General features: G+C 40.4%; 1 protein-coding gene across 12 annotated transcripts in view; it reads right to left on the reverse strand.

Annotated features, from left to right (window-relative positions):
• NEO1 (neogenin 1) overlaps positions 1–15,769 on the reverse strand; it is a 517,036-nt gene that overhangs the window by 95,338 nt on the left and 405,929 nt on the right. For all 12 annotated transcript variants that reach the window (XM_048866141.2, XM_048866140.2, XM_048866143.2 and 9 more), the window contains exon 9: positions 608–762. In XM_048866141.2, coding sequence (XP_048722098.1) covers positions 608–762 — 155 coding nt within the window. The remainder of the gene's footprint in view (positions 1–607; positions 763–15,769) is intronic.

Below are 15,769 nucleotides of genomic sequence, written 5' to 3' on the forward strand. Positions count from 1 at the left end.
GTGGCCTGCTGAGGTGAGTTGGGGGTGGAGGTGGCGAGCCCTCCCTAGGACTCTGCCATGCAGAGATGGTTTGAGCCCTGCTGGCCAACATCCCAACAATTACAAGGTTAAGTTACTCAACCTCAACGCCAGGTTAACACTTTTTAAGCTGTTTGCAGTGTTACTATAGCCGTGTTAGTCCCAGGATATGAGGGGGACAAGGTGAATGAAGTAATATATTTTATTGGATCAGCTTCTGTTGGTGAAAGAGGCAAGCTTTCGAGCTCCACAGAGCTCCTTTTTCAGTTCAGTTTTTATCTGGACATGTTAATTGAAGAAGTTTATATTGTGACAAAATAGAATATTAATTAAAATATATTAAGAAATTTTAATATATAATTTTAATTTTTAAGGATCTATATATTACAATATTAAATTTATATTTCCAAATATAAATAATCCATACTATCTTAATATCATAATATGAGGCAGACTTGAAAATTCAGTCTAAAGCTATACTAGTAAGATCAGCAAGTGCAACCAGAGCATGAATAGCAACTTATTATGGGAAAAGGCCAGGATCTAGGTCAATGAAAGTCAGTAAGGGGTAGAAATGTTCAAGGCTTACCTTCAGGCTGAGTCGCCACCTTTAGTGGTATGGAGCTCTCTCCAGGGCCATGTCTGTTTTGAGCCACAACTCTGAAAACATACACGGTCTCTGGCATCAGGTTTTGGATTGTCACTTGCATCTCTCCAGGACGACTTGTATTTTCAACACGTTCCCTTTAGGAAAGAAAAGATTTGGGCAGGAAAACAAAAGTGAAGATTTATCACTGATTAGTAAAATGATAGTACAAATCTAACAGACATTCTGTTTGTACATATCTAATAAGTAATTGATATGATTAATTATATTGTACTGATTACACATTAATGTTAATATGCCAAAAGCACTGAAGACAAACAGCTTCTAGTTCTGCAGCTTCATTTTGAACAAACATAGCAAAGAGAAAAGTTACACACCACCACAGTGAGGAGAGGGGGAAAGCACTGTTTTGCTAGATTGTCTTATTCTTCATAACTAGATAATAATTCAACTTTAAAATTTGTCATAGAAGTCCAAAGCCCTGGGAGAAAAATTAAGAACTGTTTAAATTGCTTTGGTTATTAATTCAGAGGATTGTTTTTAAAGCATCAGTTTAAGATTCTTTTTTGAGCTCAAATTTGATTTAGTTCATTCTGGTATTTGGACATTTTTTGTAAAATTTTTTGTAAAATGTCTAAGTCTATGTTTGCAATGTTGTCACTTTCACCAACAGAAGTTGGTCCAATGAAAGATATTACCTCACCCATCTTGTCTCTAAGAAACAGTACAGCACATAATATCAAGCAGTGATCTTAGATGACCCTTACAATACCTGCCCCTAAAAGTCTAGTTGTGACCACTAGTGTATGTTTAAGTTTAGGATGGAGACTCAATCCTTAACTTTTAAAATTTAACAGATTTTTTCAGTTCATGTCACAACCGCAAAGTAAAACTTCATCCATTTTGATCAGCCCAGCAGCTTGAAAGTTCATGTGATGAAAAGTACTTTTTCAAACTAGACTGAAACGTAGTTTTTAATGGGTTTCAGAGTAACAGCCATGTTAGTCTGTATTTGCAAAAAGAAAAGGAGTACTTGTGGCACCTTAGAGACTAACCAATTTATTTGAGCATCAGCTTTCATGAGCTACAGCTACAGCTCACGAAAGCTGATGCTCAAATAAATTGGTTAGTCTCTAAGGTGCCACAAGTACTCCTTTAGTTTTTAATGACATTTGGCTTTTCTGAGTTTAGCTATAGCTATATTGCTGAAAAGTGACATTACTGGGGACATTACTGACAATGGGAAAAGCCCATAATCAGACTAAAACTAGTTTTCTATCTGCTCTAAAACAACAATTTTATTCAGTCCACGTGGGGACCTGAAATGCATAAAGATGTTAGTGGCAGCCTTTAAATCTTATCCAAACTGGCTCAGAGGAGGTAGGTCTATATTATAGTTAATGTGAGGGATGTGTCGAAAGGATTCTTTAGGCACCATCCACACAAACTATAGTTTATGATCACACATTTGAAAATCACTTGCTCCTGATCTTTTAAAATTTCATTTATTTGGACTGCTGTGGATGTGATGTAGGTTAGATAGACTTCAAGAGAGTTTTTAATATTTTGCTGGAATTCCTTTTTAATTTTTTTTTGGTGACTGGCTAAAGATGCAATACAGTTTAAATCCAGTATGGGGTGTTGGGATTTGTTACAGACCAGCAGATGGAACTAAAGAATAGGAGGAGTTACTCCCTAAAACAACAACTATCAGCAACTAGTGGGAAAAAAACTCCAGTTAGAGGAGACTTCAGTTTGGGAGACGAATGTTGAAGGCCTCATGTAGCCAGCAGTAAAACATCTTTAGACTTTCTAAAAATTATATATGATAATTTTCTAACAAAAAAAATGTTGCACCAAACATGAAATAACTATTTTGGACATCTTTATGACTGATAAAGATGAATTAATCACTGGGTTGGAAGCTGGTAATTGCCTGGGAAGCAATGATCATGACCTGATGACATTCAATATGGGCAAACAGAGGATACCCTCAATCAGTAATATATATACTTGATGCTTCAAGTTTCTCAAAGTTGAGGAAATGAGCAAAAATGATTGGGAGGAAAAATTTAGACAGAAAAAGGAGTGTGCAAATTGGGAGTTTTTAAAGAAGATTTTATTAGATGGTCAAAAAGCCTCAATTCCATAGTCAAGAAAGAGAACAAATTTGGTTAAAAGCCCATCCTCGTTTAGTGGAGAAGTGAAGGAAATGGGCCCGGGTCACTCGCTGGAGGATTCTCTGCTCCTTGAAGTCTTTAAACCATGATTTGAGGACTTCAATAGCTCAGACATAGGTGAGAGGTTTATCACAGGAGTGGGTGGGTGAGATTCTGTGGCCTGCATTGTGCAGGAGGTCAGACTAGATGATGATAATTGTCCCTTCTGACCTTAATATCTATGAAACAATCAGAAGTAAAAAAAAAAAAAAAAGCAATACATAAGAAATGGAAAATGGGAGAAGTAGAGATAGAAGTTGATATCAATTAAAAGTTATGAAGTGCAGAAAATTGATAAGGAAAGCTACAGACACCATGAAAAATCCATGGCTGGCAGGGCTATGGACAACAAAGAGGTTTTTTTATTTTATTTTATTTTTTAAAGTATATTAGGAACAAAAGAAATTATATCAATGATACAGGACTATTACTAGACGGAGACTGCGATGAGGAGTGCTCCCCACACTGGCCCTGCAAGAGCTGAATTAGACCAGGTGGGCCCAATCAGCTGGAGGCAGCTAATTAGAGAGAAGCTCACCTGTGAGGGACAGGCGGGGCTTCCACAAAAGACAGGAAACTGGAGGCAGAGGGGACTGTAGGGAAGGAGTCTGTAGTCACTCCCTGAAAAAAAGGGGTGGGACTGAAGAGATGAGTTGTCTAAAGTTACTCCCTGGGAGGAGTGAGTGAAAAGACTTGCAAACCCAAAGGAGTGGGAAAAGCCAGGAGGTATGGAAGCAGCTCAGTGAAAGGCAGCAAGGTGTAGCAATGGATCTTGGCTGCTGTGTAGAGGGTCCCTGAGCTGGAACCCTAAGTAGAGTGGGCCTGGGCTCCCCTGCCAGCCACTGCAGGAGTGGCACTGCGAGGTAGTGAAGACAACGACTGCCTGAGATTACTGGAGGGCAGGAACTTCGATACACTCCTCCTCACCTCCCCGCAAGAAAGGGAAACCATAATCGTGACCTGGCCGGAGGGCTGAGTCACAAAGATGACTGCTCTGTCTCCTGAGAGCAACAGAGGGGCTTCAGAGGAGAACTGACGGGGTGTAACTGCTGGGAGGGGCATCAGCCTGATTTAGCTAATCCCCAGAACCACCATCTAGCAGTGAGTACAGCAACTCCATTACAGAGATAGTGAAATTGTTAATAATGTCGCAAAAAGGCAGAAATGTTCAATAAATATTTCTCTTTTATATTTGGAAAGAAGTAGGATGATGAAATACTTTCCAGTCCAGTAGTGAGTGAGGAAGTTAGACATCAGCCAGCCCAGATAACTTTCACCCAAGAGCTGTAAAAGAGTTGAACACAGAATGCAGGTCACACGTACAGAAGGGAGGACTCTATTCTGGAAAGTAGTGATTCCAAAGGATTTAGCAGGCAGAGTAGACAAACAAGTGAACATGAGCTGCCAGTGTGGTACTATGGCAAAAAGGACTAATGTAATCCTTAGATGTACAAACAGGGGAGTAGGAGTAGGGAGATGACTCTCTCTCTCTATACAGCATTGGTGAGCAGGTCTGGTATCCACATTTTTAAAAGAATGCTGAAAAATTGTAGAGGGAGCAGAAAAAAAGCCACAAAACTGATTACAGGGAGGAGAAAATGCCTTAGAGTGTGAGATTTAGCTCAATCTGCTTATTTTATCAAAAACAAGATTAAGAGGTGACTTGATTTAAGTACCTTCATGGGGTTCTAATGGGTTCTACAGAGCTCTTTAATATAGTGGAGAAAGGCTGAACAAGAACCAATGGCTGGAAACTGAAGCCAGAAAAATTCAAATTAGAAATTAGGCACATTTTTAAACAGCGAGGTTGATTAACAACCTCTGGAACAAATTACCAAGGGGAATGGTAAATCTCCATCTCGTTATCCTCAAATCAAGACTGGATGCCTTTCTGGAAGATATGCTTTAGCTAAGCATAAGTTATGCTTTAGTCACACATTGTTATTGAGCTCAATACATGGGTAAGTGGGTGAAATGTAACGGCCTGTTGATACACAGGAGGTAAGACTAGCTGAACATAAACTCTATGAAGTGTCACCTGTGTTATCAAAGGAGAACTAAACTTATGTTTATTACCGTTAAAGCAACAAATAATAGACAATGAAGTAATTTTTAAAAGAGATGTTTTGTAGGAGACCAGGCTAAGGTGCCACATTACCCTGTCCAGAGGATCTAAGTGATATAAAAGGGCAAGTAATCTCAGCCACCTCTGACAAGATATTGAAGTTCAACCACAATGCTGACCTTTAGTGAGTTATATTTTAGCTGGGAGAACAGATTATGCATGTCTGAATATTATGGCAACCAGAGGGGCTAGTGCCCCCAAACTCAGCAAACATCAAATAGAGCTACAAAACAGCAGAAAATGCCTCTACAGATACATTCAGTGTGGGAGTATGGTACTGAGGACTGTCTTATCCAGCTCAAAATTGAAAGGAATCATTAAAACCTACAAATCACCAGTAGTTATTACGTTTATTTTCAAATCATAGAATCATAGAATATCAGGGTTGGAAGGGACCTCAGGAGGTCATCTAGTCCAACCCCCTGGTCAAAGCAGGACCAATCCCCAATTAAATCCATTTTTTTTTCCATGTGAATTTTTGGCCAGCTGGGTGTTTTAAAAATATCATTTAAATACTCTGTTTTGTTTGAAAAAGGCAAACTCTTCCGCTTTCTTCAAATTAAAATAAGAGCAGTATTACAGAAGTAGACATCAACAACTGCCCCAATGAGTTAATAAAAGGAAAATGTTAACCTGTTAATACCATCCTTTCTCTTAGTGCACTCCTTTGATTAGTGCACTTTGTTTAACTCTGCAGCAGAGGGCAGACCATTCTCACACTAATGATTACCTGCTATTAACTTGTTTGTGCTGAAGAGGGAGAAACTAAAAGTTTCTCTCATACAATTTTCCCCTCTTTCTCCACACTGCCTTCAGCTCTGGTTTATATTATGGAAAAACAGTGCAATGAAACCAGTTTTAAAAAAAGTTTCAGCTAGTTTTCTGCCCGAGTGGAGACTGGTTTTCAAAACTATTTTTGCCGAGATCACTACCACAATATTATACTCTGTCCCCACTGAAGAAAACCTGTGCTCCCTAAAAACAGTTTTTAAAATCACTTTATAAAAAGTTTCCCAGCACTGTTGCTTTGGTAGTGTAGAAGGAGCCTTAAAAGAACACACGCAACTTAATTTTTAATTGACTATTTTTTTAAATTTCAGTTTGACAGAGTATCCTATTAATATGTTCTGAATTTCAAAAAATACTTTTCTGCTTTTTTGATGTTTATAGAGGTATTTTCAGCAAGAGAGGAGCTGACTGGCTATTCAGTGAAACTGACTGTCCCCAAAGTGCTATCAAACTGGAAAAACAGAGAAATAGTTTTTCCCAACTAACTTTTTCAGTTACAGTAGGTACAAAATTTTCAGTTGGCAATGCAATTTTGCAAATTGATGGGGTCCCTTTATAGCCTACATTGTATATAATGATTGATATTTAAAATACACAAAACAAGTGTAATCCGACGATGTTCAACAGCTGTGACTATCTCATTGACATGCAAAATATATCGCATTTTATCACCCAAATGTAAATGTACTCACCAGTTTTACCTAAAAACATAACACTCAAGTTATTTTGCAAAATTATGAAAATAAAATTCTTGTAATGGAAAGGGAACACTTATTTACCAGAAATTAGTTATGTGGATATGTCAAAGTATTATCATTTTCAGTAATAACAGTATACAACAGCATGTTAAAATATGTTGAAATAAGTCTAATTAAGTGGTACATAAATCTTTCATTTATACTCTCTTAGGGAGTTCTGAATACCTTTATGAGCTCCAATGTGTTTAGGTACGCATAATAGGTAACATAACAGATGTCTGATATGAATAACTATATTACCCAACAGAACATTAAGGCTGTCCCATCTCACTCCACCTAAATTTACAGACAAACAGCTTTGTAAGACGGAATTAAGGTTGCAAATAGTTATCAATTACTTCAGGGTAAGAAGCCCTCAAGCGAATATTGTCATTTTCTCAAAAAAAGCCTCAAATGCTAGCCTGGAAATTCAAATTTAATGTTACACTTGAAAGAATCCAAAAATTCTGGGAGGAGTGGTAGATATGCTGGAGGGCGGTGGGGATAGGATACAGAGGGCCCTTGACAAATTAGAGGATTGGGCCAAAAGAAATCTGATGAGGTTCAACAAGGAGAAGTGCAGAGTCCTGCACTTAGGACGGAAGAATCCCATGCACCGCTCCAGACTAGGGACCGAATGGGTCAGCAGCAGTTCTGCAGAAAAGAACTTAGGGGTTACAGTGGACGAGAAGCTGGATATGAGTCAACAGTGTGCCGTTGTTGCGGGCCAATGGCATTTTGGGGTGTATAAGTAGGGGCATTGCCAGCAGATCGAGGGACGTGATCGTTTCCCTCTATTCGACATTGGTGAGGCCTCATCTGGAGTCGTGTGTCCAGTTTTGGGCCCCACACTACAAGAAGGATGTGGAAAAATTGGAGAGAGCCCAGCGAAGGGCAACAAAAATGATTAGGCGCCTGGAACACATGACTATGAGAAGAGGCTTAGGGAACTGGGATTGTTTAGCCTACGGAAGAGAAGAATGAGGGGGGATCTGATAGCTGCTTTCAACTACCTGAAAGGGGGTTCTAAAGAGGATGGCTCTAGACTGTTCTCAGTGATAGCTGATGACAGAACCAGGAGTAATTATTTCAAGTTGCAGTGGGGGAGGTTTAGGTTGGATATTAGGAAAAACTTTTCACCAGGAGGGTGGTGAAACACTAGAATGTGTTAGCTAGGGAGGTGGTGGAATCTCCTTCCTTAGAAGTTTTTAAGGTCAGGCTTGACAAAGCCCTGGCTGGGATGATTTAGTTGGGGATTGGTCCTGCTTTGAGCAGGGGGTTGGACTAGATGACCTCCTGAGGTCCCTTCCAACCCTGATATTCTATGATTAGGAAAGTATTACTGAAACACCAAAGCCACCCTAGCTCTGCCTCATCCCCATTCCCTGAAGATCTATCCATTGTACCCACATGGAGACATTTTGCTGGAGATATTAGGGGGAACAGACTATTTGCAGAGTTTGGAATTGGTGGAGTTGAACCCTAGAGGAGATGGAGTTAGTATTGTCCATGTATTTGGTATATGCAATTTACACCACTATCTTGTACCATTAGCTACCTAATTAATGGTCCACCTCCTAAGCAGTCTGTAGCCCTGACACAGTAGCTAGGTGTTTATGCAAAGTTTCACAGTACGAAAAAACACTTCTGCACTTGAAACCTTGTACACACTTTGGGAAACCAGCTTGATTTTGGTCATTTTTAGTGAAGAGACAAAAAGGCAGGTATGACTTAGTGATTTTTAGGGAAGGCAGTACTTTATCTTCCGTGGGTACGCTTAATGCCCTGACTGTAGCGACATGAAGTCACGTGCCACAATTTAAATGTGATTCCATCAATGAAAGCAGGTCACTTCTCGACACTGAAGTCACTGATGTGAGATGAAGATGATGGTAATGGTTTGAGGACAGAGTTATTTCTGGTTTTCAGTTCTGTGAGCAGTGATACAGAAGCAGAAAAAGAAAAGGAGTACTTGTGGCACCTTAGAGACTAACCAATTTATTTGAACATGAGCTTTCGTGAGCTACAGCTCACTTCATCGGATGCATACCGTGGAAACTGCAGAAGACATTATATACACACAGAGACCATGAAACAATACCTCCTCCCACCCCACTGTCCTGCTGGTAATAGCTTATCTAAAGTGATCATCAAGTTGGGCCATTTCCAGCACAAATCCAGGTTTTCTCACCCTCTGCGCCCCCCCCCCCACACAAACTCACTCTCCTGCTGGTAATAGCCCATCCAAAGTGACCACTCTCTTCACAATGTGTGTGATAATCAAGGTGGGCCATTTCCTGCACAAATCCAGGTTCTCTCACCCCCCTCCAAAAACCACACACACAAACTCACTCTCCTGCTGGTAATAGCTTATTCAAAGTGACCACTCTCCCTACAATGTGCATGATAATCAAGGTGGGCCATTTCCAGCACAAATCCAGGTTTTCTCACCCTCCCCCCCGGAAACACACACACACACACACAAACACTCACTCTCCTGCTGGCAATAGCTCATCCAAACTGACCACTCTCTAAGTTTAAATCCAAGTTTAACCAGAACGTCGGGGGGGGGGGGTAGGAAAAAACAGGGGGAAATAAGCTACCTTGCATAATGACTTAGCCACTCCCAGTCTCTATTTAAACCTAAATTAATAGTATCCAATTTGCAAATGAATTCCAATTCAGCAGTTTCTCGCTGGAGTCTGGATTTGAAGTTTTTTTGTTGTAAGATAGCGACCTTCATGTCTGTAATTGCGTGACCAGAAAGATTGAAGTGTTCTCCGACTGGTTTATGAATGTTATAATTCTTGACATCTGATTTGTGTCCATTTATTCTTTTACATAGAGACTGTCCAGTTTGACCAATGTAAATGGCAGAGGGGCACTGCTGGCACATGATGGCATATATCACATTGGTGGATGTGCAGGTGAACGAGCCTCTGATAGTGTGGCTGATGTGATTAGGCCCTATGATGGTGTCCCCTGAATAGATATGTGGGCACAGTTGGCAACGGGCTTTGTTGCAAGGATAGGTTCCTGGGTTAGTGGTTCTGTTGTGTGGTATGTGGTTGTTGGTGAGTATTTGCTTCAGGTTGCGGGGCTGTCTGTAGGCAAGGACTGGCCTGTCTCCCAAGATTTGTGAGAGTGTTGGGTCATCCTTCAGTGCTGGAAATGGCCCACCTTGATTATCATGCACATTGTAGGGAGAGTGTTCACTTTGGATAAGCTATTACCAGCAGGAGAGTGAGTTTGTGTGTGTGGTTTTTGGAGGGGGGTGAGGGAGTGAGAGAACCTGGATTTGTGCAGGAATGGCCCCCCTTGATTATCACACACATTGTGAAGAGAGTGGTCACTTTGGATGGGCTATTACCAGCAGGAGAGAGAGTTTGTGTGGGGGGGGCCGCAGAGGGTGAGAAAACCTGGATTTGTGCTGGAAATGGCCCAACTTGATGATCACTTTAGATAAGCTATTACCAGCAGGACAGTGGGGTGGGAGGAGGTATTGTTTCATGGTCTCTGTGTGTATATAATGTCTTCTGCAGTTTCCACGGAATGCATCCGATGAAGTGAGCTGTAGCTCACGAAAGCTCATGCTCAAATAAATTGGTTAGTCTCTAAGGTGCCACAAGTACTCCTTTTCTTTTTGCGAAGACAGACTAACACGGCTGTTACTCTGAAATCAGAAGCAGAAAAGATGGCTTCTATAGATTTCTACAATTGTGGGTGTGTGGTTTCAAGTCCAACTATGATAATCCACACAGCCCCTCTTGCCCATGTAGCTTCTTCTTTCTGTATCCAGAGCCTACTGTTAGAAGAGAAATATTGTACCTTGGGATGGAGGCACTTAAAGATTTAGTGGATTTATCTGGGGAATAGTTCCTAGACCATTAGATAGGCCCCAACTGCTCACTGCCTCCATCTGGCTCTCTCTGATCACTCACAAATTAGTACAAAATGTGACACAAGGTACTCTACTGCCTGCCCCCTCAAGACAGCTTCCCATATCTATTACCCCTCACATTGCATCTGTCAGCATTTGGACCATGTGGAATTTATACAATTAAAAACTGCTTTGTAATAATCAGGAGTAGTGAAAGTAGACAGAATAGTTGTCTGCATACGTAGCTGCATTGCTACTGCTTGTTTTCAGTTGTTTATTTTCTATAACTTTCAGCTCTCCTTTTTAAACTTATTCTCTCCCTGAGGACGTTTTTTTAAGCAAGGAAAATTGATTCAGCTTCTTTGGAATATGAGGAAAATGGAAAATATAAGCTTTCCTCTTTTTTTTGCAACCTCTTTTTGAACAGCTCTACAGATGAAGCAGCTGATAAGTGAAAGCTGACATTTGGTATGGTATTTCTGCTCATGAGCAGTGCCTGAGCATTGCCGTGAAAAATCATACTCTGATCATGAAAACTATATTTTGCAGTCTTATCATTAAGCTCGTAAAGTTAGCAGCTAAGGTAGGCCATGCCATATCTATGTGTGGCTCACTTCACTGTGCAGAGAAATTCAGTGAAAGTGAAATGTCGGTGGATGGGCATTCTGCAGGAACCACCTAATTTGCTGCTCATCTTGTATAAAGTAAAAGCTGCACACATCATTACAGTCTGTCAGTTATGTAGGACAGGGTATTCCAGTGGTGTCCAGACAAACAGTTTCACATTACAGAATTTTTTTCCTACTAGTTTTTCCTCTTTTTCCTGTAGAAATTCTGTTTAAATAGCTATGTTAGAAGAATGTTAAGTTTTCACTGTTAGTCACACAGAAGTCAGGAAATGACAATGCAAGTACAATTGTCCCTTTGTATATACACACTAAGACATAGTCCTTAATTACATGATCACATACTGTAACAATGAATGGGACTAGTAGCAGAGTAAGGTACTACTCAACATGATCAAGGGTATGAGAATCTGGCTCTAAATTGTTAATATACGTACTTGGCAGAAAAGACACCTCTCATGACCTGATTTTCAAAAGTGATGCAGCGCTACTTCCACTGAAGACAAGGTGGGTGAGATAATATATTTTATTAGACCAACTTCTCTGGTGAGAGAGACAAGCTTTTGAGCCACACAGAGCTCTTCATTTAGGTCAAAAGAGCTCTGTATGGCTCGAAAGCTCGTCTCACACCATCAGAAGCTGGTCCAATAAAAAGTATTACCTCACCCATCTTGTCCCCCTCATATCCTGGGACTGACATGGGTACAACTACACTGTAGTTCCACTGAAGTCATTCCAACACCGTTAAAAGTCAAATCATAAAGCAAAGATATGTTGGCTCATTATGACTTTGAAAATAGTACAAGTATACAGGAATATAAAAATATTAAATATTAAAATATATGTGGACTTAACACATAAGAAAAAATATAATGTTTTATTCAACAAATAGAAAGTGATCATGTGATTAAAGGCTGTTTCATAACAGATACGCAAGAGGGGACAGAGTTACCCTTGTACATGCAACCTTAACACTGGGATTTCATAATTTCTGAGTAATTAACTATGTAATTGTAACATTCTCTTAACATTTTAAAAATTGGATTAACAAACAATTCTGCCACAAAGCCATACAACTAGTCAAAGAAGCCAGTCGGCATCAAAAAGTGTAATGGGATACCCATTGTCAACTTCACCACTCTTCTGTCTGAATTTTTTTTTAGACTACTGTTAGGATATCTAAGTTTAGTGTAACAGAGTTCCAAGAAATAATTCTCCCCATTTTTCAATTTATTTTGTGCATAATCAGTTTCCCTTGTTCATTTGATTGTTCCCTGCAACAATGGACAGAAAAAACATTTAAACACGAAAATATGATTGCAAGTCACAAAAAAGTGACCAAGGGACTTGTTAACAAACTAATACCTGAAATTAGCCTTAGCTAAGAATTTTCAAATTTTTTTTAGTGTGTATTGTATTTTAATATAGAGATTGTCCCATAATCCACCTTACAAACAAAAGTAAAGTACCTTAAGGCTGTGAAATTCAAAGGGTATTAAGGGGAATTCAATGGAAGTTGGGTGTGTGACTTCCTAGGTATCTCTGAACATCCCAGCTTTAGCATATGTTGCAATGAAAGATAGCAAACATTGGAGGTGGAGACATGGAGGAGCTAGTACTATGTGACAAATCTGCTCTCTGAAGACCATCAGCAGCCCATGCATCTCAGCTTGAGAACTTCTGTTCTTATTCATTGTTTTAAAAAAAATTGATTAGATTTCAAGTTGACAGTATCCTTTCTAAAACAAAGTTGGTATTTCTATGCCAAACCTTTTTCTAATTTTAATTTGATTCAAGATGTGAGCGCATCCCATTTGTTGCCCGATATCTTCCAAATACCTTCTAGAATCCTACCACAAGATTTGTTTGTGAAATTTCAAGCAGATTGGTTTAGGTAGAGTGAAGTTAGTGACTGTATGCATGACAAGAGTCAAGCTTTGAATGGAGGACTAGCTTCAGGCTCTGAATGGAAGATTAGTTGCATTGTTAACTAATATAATCTCCTAATAAACAATGCATTTGAACAATTGTTTGCTTAATTAAGTTCAGTAGAATCAAAATTCAGCCTAAACTGGATAAACACTGGCAACTTGTCAGGTCATGCATAATTTGAATATGGTAAAGCAGTTAGCAACCACACTCATTTTTAATGAGAAGGTATAGCATTTAGAGAGGACGATGGTCGTATCTTACTTTTAATCTAGTTCATTATACTTTCTTTTAGCTTCTTATTTAAGTTACACACATTTTCTAGCCATAGGTACGCGGATCTCCAGGTCCAGCTTTCATCTCAGGATCTCAACACTTACAAATGTTAAATTACATAACACCCTTCTAAAGTAGGTAAACATCATTATTTTTATTTGGCAGAAAAATACACTTATGCAAAGAGATTAGCAACAGAGCCTGCAGGAATGCTGACTGGGGCTGCGTCCACCTCACATGAGGTATGTCTACACTGCAATAAAACACCCTCGGCTGGCCTGCATCAGTTGACTGAGGCTCATGGGACTCAGGTTGTGGGGCTATAACATCGCAATGTAGACATTCAGGCTCGGGCTGGAGCCTGGGATCTGAGACCTTCCCCATTTGCGGGGCCTCAAAGCCCAGGCTCCAGCACAAGCACGAACATCTACACTCCAATGTTATAACCCCGCTGCCTGAGTTAGCTGATGTGGGCCAGCCGCAGGTGTTGTATTGTAGTGTAGACATACCCTTAGGCACTGATCCAGCAAGATTCTTAAGCAAGTGCCTAACTTTAAACACAAGAAGTCCTACTGAAGTCAGTGACATGACTCACATGCCTAAAGTTAAACAAATGCTAAAAAAACCTTGCTGAATTAGGGCCACAACAGAATTTGTGTGGGCCAAACTAAGAGAACTACGGGGGGTATTAGCAGCAAATCAATCCCTGCCTACATGGTAATGCCCTGGAGTTTCTTAGATAATTCTCTAAAGATTAAGGGATGCTTCTGCCCCTTTGCTCAGGAGAGAAGCACTTCAGCAGGAAGTGTCTTCCTGGTTCCTGCTGTCTTATTTACACAACTGAAGACCCTGAATTGGGGGAGGCAGGCAGGCATTCCCAGAAAGTTGCCCCCTGAGTTCCCAGATGGTAGAGGCACCTGCATCCCCTGAAGACTTGCACTGCTTAAACTGAGTATTAACTCCTGTTTACCAAGTAGGGGAGCTTCTACCTCATGGTGACATTCTGCCATTCTGAGCAGCAGATCCTTTTACTAAGAAAGCTCGATGGATTGAATTAAACTGGTGAAGCACTGTGCCAACACAAGATTCATGAATAATCAGCACTACGATGATTTTAATGGCAATTCTTGTACATAAAGAAGTCAACAGTCACCAACAGTTACCACACTGTAGTATCTGGAATCTGACAGTATGTCCCTGGTTTTAGAACATGAAATAATTTCTGCATTTCAGATATTGTGGTGTGGTATCTATTGACTGTTTAAGGGCTAACATGGTGCAAGAGTTTACCACACTATCAGCATCCCATAGGTGGTGATAAAGTCCACAAGCACTTTTAGCTATTAAGCAGTCTGCTCAAAGTATGCAACTGACCCTTTGCAATGATTCAAAACCAGGCTGATGCCCACTTCACGAACATGCTTCAGTTTGAAAACTACCAGTGTTTGTTTTCCAAGTATATTTTACTTGTCCCTTGAAAATTAGCCCTGAAACAAATATTAAAGACTGCCAATTGTAATGGTTTCTAGTAAAACTTTGGCAACCTCTCTAGCCCTTCAGCTTTTTCTGCGGAAAAGGACCTAGGGGTGACAGTGGACGAGAAGCTGGATATGAGTCAGCAGTGTGCCCTTGTTGCCAAGAAGGCCAATGGCATTTTGGGATGTATAAGTAGGGGCATAGCGAGCAGATCGAGGGACGTGATCGTTCCCCTCTATTCAACATTGGTGAGGCCTCATCTGGAGTACTGTGTCCAGTTTTGGGCCCCACACTTCAAGAAGGATGTGGATAAATTGGAGAGAGTCCAGCGAAGGGCAACAAAAATGATTAGGGGTCTGGAACACATGAGTTATGAGGAGAGGCTGAGGGAGCTGGGATTGTTTAGCCTGCAGAAGAGAAGAATGAGGGGGGATTTGATAGCTGTTTTCAACTACCTGAAAGGGGGTTCCAAAGAGGATGGCTCTAGACTGTTCTCAATGGTATCAGATGACAGAACGAGGAGTAATGGTCTCAAGCTGCAGTGGGGGAGGTTTAGATTGGATATTAGGAAAAACTTTTTCACTATGAGGGTGGTGAAACACTGGAATGCGTTACCTAGGGAGGTGGTAGAATCTCCTTCCTTAGAGGTTTTTAAGGTCAGGCTTGACAAAGCCCTGGCTGGGATGATTTAACTGGGAATTGGTCCTGCTTTGAGCAGGGGGTTGGACTAGATGACCTTCTGGGGTCCCTTCCAACCCTTATATTCTATGATTTTGGTCACTGTATGGAGCCACTATATATATATATATTATATATATAGCGGACACCAACAAATTAGAACTGAATAAAGACTGGGAGAGAATGGGCCACTACAAGAAATAATTTCCTTGTACTGACCTTCTTGTCAACTGTTTGAAATGGGCCACCTTGATTGCATTGGCCTCATTAGCACTGCAAAAATGATTTCCCCTCCCTTGGTATTCACCCCTTCTTGTCAACTGTTGAGAACAGCCACTTCCACCCTAATTGAATTGGCTCGTTAGCACTGACCCCCCACTTGGTAAGGCAACTCCCATCTTTTCATGTG

The sequence above is a fragment of the Caretta caretta genome, chromosome 10 (genome assembly GCF_965140235.1).
Source record: "Caretta caretta isolate rCarCar2 chromosome 10, rCarCar1.hap1, whole genome shotgun sequence".
Taxonomy (NCBI): domain Eukaryota; kingdom Metazoa; phylum Chordata; order Testudines; family Cheloniidae; genus Caretta; species Caretta caretta.